The sequence below is a fragment of the Cyprinodon variegatus genome, unplaced genomic scaffold (genome assembly GCF_000732505.1).
Source record: "Cyprinodon variegatus isolate N-32 unplaced genomic scaffold, C_variegatus-1.0 Scaffold583, whole genome shotgun sequence".
Lineage (NCBI taxonomy): Eukaryota > Metazoa > Chordata > Actinopteri > Cyprinodontiformes > Cyprinodontidae > Cyprinodon > Cyprinodon variegatus.
In genome coordinates, this window is record NW_015151036.1 from 103,448 (window position 1) to 108,384 (window position 4,937).

General features: G+C 40.5%; 1 protein-coding gene across 1 annotated transcript in view; it reads right to left on the reverse strand.

Moving 5' to 3' along the window:
- Window positions 1–4,937, reverse strand: part of orc5 (origin recognition complex subunit 5) — a 33,556-nt gene that overhangs the window by 10,853 nt on the left and 17,766 nt on the right. The window contains exons 2-4 of the mRNA XM_015392273.1: window positions 3,607–3,699; window positions 1,672–1,857; window positions 1,404–1,478 (exon numbers count right to left, since the gene is read on the reverse strand). Of these exons, the coding sequence (XP_015247759.1) occupies window positions 1,404–1,478; window positions 1,672–1,857; window positions 3,607–3,699 (354 nt within the window). The remainder of the gene's footprint in view (window positions 1–1,403; window positions 1,479–1,671; window positions 1,858–3,606; window positions 3,700–4,937) is intronic.

The window sequence follows — 4,937 nt, forward strand, 5'->3', positions numbered from 1 at the left end:
TTTTGTTTACGATAACAGCAACATGACCAACATGTCATGCTAACCCCGAAATCCCTCATACTCCATCAGCGCTCCGCCCCGCTGCGCTCCAGACCGGCTGCTCAAAGCAAAGCCTACAGCCTCCGCTGTGGCTCCCGTCCGCTCCGCTCTGAGTTCCTTGGAGATCGTAGAGAGCATGCGCCAGATGATTAAATTCAAAGCAGCAAAACATGCGGAAATGATCCAGGGTTTCCGCGGATCATTAAAAAAAAATTACAATTCATAAATTTTTTGGGGGATTTTTTTCATTAATTTCATTATTTTTATGGGATTTCGGGGTAACAATCAACATATACCGAACCGAAAACCGTGACCACGAAACCGTGAACCGAACCAAAACGTGGATTTTGCGAACCGTTCCACCCCTAATGCATAACACAACCTATGAAATTTCATTTTAGCAGTGAAATATCCAAAGTCCGCTTTAATCACACGCAGGAAGAAAGATGCACGTCTTTAACCCGTCTTCACTAGCACCAAATTACTCCGTGTAACAGTGTCACAAACACATCAAGTTGGACAGTTTTAACCACAATGTCAAACAAATTACAGCAAACAAGTTACACCAGTAATTAAAGCAAGTTTCAAGAAGCCTTACAAGCCAACATTTTCACAATACACCAGGTGAGTATTTACAAGCGTAACCGCGCTACAAACACACAAACAGCGCAGCACATACATTACATTCACACCAGGATTAAACGAGAGTTTACTGGCCGTCTGTTCAGTCCTTCGCTTTCTTGATACAAACTTTGCACAGCTCTTTCCACTGCCCGAGTGGAACGGCAGACTTTTTATTTCATGATGCAGTCCTCCTACTCAAACCAGGACGTTCATCTCACGTTATTGTGATTGATTATTTGATTAATTGCACGTGGGTAAGCTGCATGCTCACGCTCAAACAGCTGATATAAACAAAGGGGACGTTCGCCGCAACACCAGGTGAAACTACAACTTTTCCACTTGAGGAGTTATGGATAGGGCAGGTTGATGGACGAAAAGACATATTTTTATCTGTGATGAGTCAAAATGTATCAGTAAGCCTGTTGAGAAAAAGGAAATTGAATCAGGACGTCATCTATAATCCTAAACCTGCATCCCAATTATCACTTTAAGCTCTCATGTTGAAACACTGAAGCTCAAAGGACAGATTCTCTGCTTTCACAAGAGGAAATATGGCAGAGATTTAATTAAAATGCAGCCAGAGGATGCAATCCTTCTCCCCTAACAGCATCGTGAAATAACTCCTACCTTCCAGCTCAAGGTCGTTCTTTACAAACGAGGCTCTTGGAGGTTCTCTCCATTATAGGATTAGTCCAAAAAACAACTAAATGTTTCCAGAGATAAAGAAAGAAAAAACTCACCAGTTCCTGAAGACGGAGGAGAGCCGGGAGAAGATTGGCATCTGCGTCTCTCAGAAGTTCAGCTTTCTCCATCACCTGAAGAAACATAAGGCCTGTTCCTGTGAGCTCAAATATGGCCCTTATGTACAGATCTACAAAGGGAAAACTTTATTTTCTAATTTCCTGATGATTAACAAACAGAAAGGGTGACTGATTAAATAGGTGAATGATTGGGGCACTAGAGGTGGTAAATGATGAGAGACTGGAGCATAAACTGAACAGGACTCACGATGAATCGCGTCTGCTTGGCAGGAAACTGGGAGGATTGCTGTCTGTAGATACGAACAAAGTCTGAGATCGAAGGGCTGCGGGGGAGCTGCGCGGCGGCGTCGCAGCCGAAGAAGGACAGCAGCACTTGTTCAAACAGCAGCGCAGCAGAGATGCACTCCACACAGCTGACTGTGGTGTGAGGAAGCTGCAGACGAGGAGAAGGTGAAAAATAAATTAATGCTTCATTTAAAAGAAAAATTCTACTCAAATTTAAAATGAGATTTCAGCAAGAATAAGGCCTAAATAGTCTCTACAGCAATTGCTTTTAACCTGCTAAGACATTACTGATAAAAAATAATAAAATAAATTGAAAGAAATGTAAAGCAAGCTTAATATTAAGTAATTATTTTGACATAAAAAACTACAGCTTTTTTTTTAGCTGAAGAAAATGTCGTTGTGTAAACCTTGGAAAATAAAGAGTTAAATTCAGCTAACTTTCATCTTTTTATGAAATAAGGGAAAACCAATTTTGGAGCTTGCTTTTGACTTCGATTAATTAGATAAAGATAATACGAGTTGAAATAACTTTAAAGTTTCTTTACAATGACAGTAAAGCCTCATCTTGAGTTTTCTCCGTAGTGTGTCTGGGCTCTCCCTTAGAGAGGGCGAGGAGTTCAGTCATCCAGGGAGGACTCAGAGTAGAGCCGCTGCTCCTCCACATCAAGAGGAGCCAGTTGAGGTGGCTCAGGCATCTGGTTAGGATGCCTCCTGGACATCTCCCTGGTGAGGTGTTCCAGGCACGTCCCACCAGGAGAAGGCCCAGGGAGAGACCCAGGAAACACTGGAGGGACTATGTTTCTCGGCTGGCCTGGGAGCGCCTTGGGATTCCCCCGGAGGAGCTGTCCCAAGTGGCTGGAAAGAGGGACGTCTGGGCCTCCCTACTGAAGCTGCTACCCCCGCGATCCGACCCCGGATAAGTGGAGGAAGAAGATGGATGGATGGATTACTTCAATATGCGCAGTAAATAAATAAAAACAGCACTGTATATCGTAAATACTGTTGATTGTATATACTGTGATCCTCTTTTTATTCTTATATCTCATTTATACTACAATCTTATTTTTTCTCTCTTCTGTAAAAGGTTGCACTGCAAAAAAATAATTCTCTACAAAGGATTAATAAAGTAATTCTGATTCTGATTGTATATTTTTGCTGCTACAGGCTTAGACTGCTGGAGGACATAGGGACCCTTTTTCATCATTCTGCTTCATTCTATCTCTATTCTCCCATTCTGCAGAATCTGTTAGTTCAATCTCTAACGTTCTGCTCTCTCTGCTTTTTCTCATAGTAGCTTCATCTGGTCTGTTCCTGTTTGGCTGTGACTCCATCCTGGAGAGAAATATCAGCTGTGCTGCTGCCATCAACACCTTTGTTTCTAGATGTTGGAGCTTGGCCTGTTTTTTCAGTGTAGTCCTGTTTCTCTGACTAACTAACTGGATGTGCTCTCTTCATCCTCGGACATGGGAGCTGGTTCATAACTCATCTGTGTTTACTGGACGGGGCCGCCTGTGGAGCTGGTTGACAGTTGCCTTTTGTATCTATGCTTCTTTTTCTATGTCTGCTTCTGTCTCCTTGAAACCCAGTGGGCCTCAGCAGATGGCCGCTCACACTGAGCCTGGTTCTGCTGGAGGTTTCTTCCTGTTAAAAGGGAGTTTTCCTCTCCACTGTTGCTACAAGCATGCTTGGTTTGAGGGATTGCTGAAGAGTCAATAGGTTGATGCAATCAACTGGTTTTCCTTAGTTAGAAAACTTTTAACCACTCTGACTGTATGATCTGGTTGAATTATCTCTGTAAACTGCCTTGAAATTACATGTTTTATGAATTGGCGCTATAGAAATAAATTGAAATGAATTTTGTAGAATATTTTGTCTCTAAGTTAAAAACATTTCTCACCTCCAGCTCCTTCATTAAAACATTCACCACATGACTTTTTCCTGAGGATCGATGACCGTAGATGAAGAGTGAAGGGTAGCAGTACTGCTGTGGCTGAAAAAACAAAACACAATTACAGATTTATTTAGACTTATAGAATATAGATGTTGCACCATCCTCCTAATTATCAGTCAAATCGATTAATTATGGTGGAGTAAAAGTTCTACTAAATTGGTATTAACTAGTGATGGCATGAGATGAGCCGAGGCTTCGAGGCGTGTGTCGAGTAGTGGCGGGGGCAGTTCCATGAGGTGCGTATCGAGGCGTGATTTATTTGGGGGTGGAGCCAAAATAGATGACGTTCGAAGCCTCGCTACCCACCATACCACATGACCGCTTCGGGAAGTGGCATTTACTCAGCCTCAGTATTCAGTCAAGATGTGGGAGTTTGTAGGAGAGTTGGATAGTTTGTTTATCCAATCAATCTAGTTGGTTAAAACTAGTTTGGTAAGATTAAACAATGTAATCATCAAAATCTGAGCTAGTCACTAAAAATAGATGTAAAGGGTTGCAAGTAGTATTGCTTCCTATCTATATTTGACTTATTTAGTGGTGTCAGCTCTGAGAAAATGGACTTCCAATCTGTGGGTTGTTGGTTCAAGACCCACCTCATACTTTGAAAAGTTGAGATATAACACAAGTGTTTTGGCTAATGTGGCTAATTTGTATTGGTTGCCCAAGTAGATTGGTAAAAACAGAAAAAAATGAATGGTGGGATTAACCGAAAGATTGGTTGAAGACATAACTTCCAACCTGATTAAAACCAAAAACTGTGGAAAATTATGTTTAAATAAAAATGACTAAAACCTTTCATTTTCTCATCATTGCATTAAGACTTTCACTGTCTGTTCGAGCTTATTTCACCAAAATGGCTAAAAAAAAAAACGGAATACCTTAAATTATTTTTCTCTTCTAATACATTTTACACACACAGGAAAAAAACTTATTAAAGATTTTATTATACAGAACAAACATTAACATTTCAAATTAACTTATATGGAAAAAAAATGCAAAAAATGGGATTATATTACTAACTGTAGTTCTGCACTCCACCAGTAGGTGGTGACATGTTTACATAAGGCTTTATGAACTGTGGAGATCGTTGAAGAAATTTGGCCAATTTGGTTAAATCTATAAACTCCTCAGAGTAATAAAAATATCAGGTAATTGTTATTCAACTGCAGTGAGAGGTGTATGGAGAACCAACTCTGCCATATTTAAAAATAAATACAGAAATAAATAAATGCTCAATAGATATATAAGCATACAATTAATTGCCAACAAATACCAGC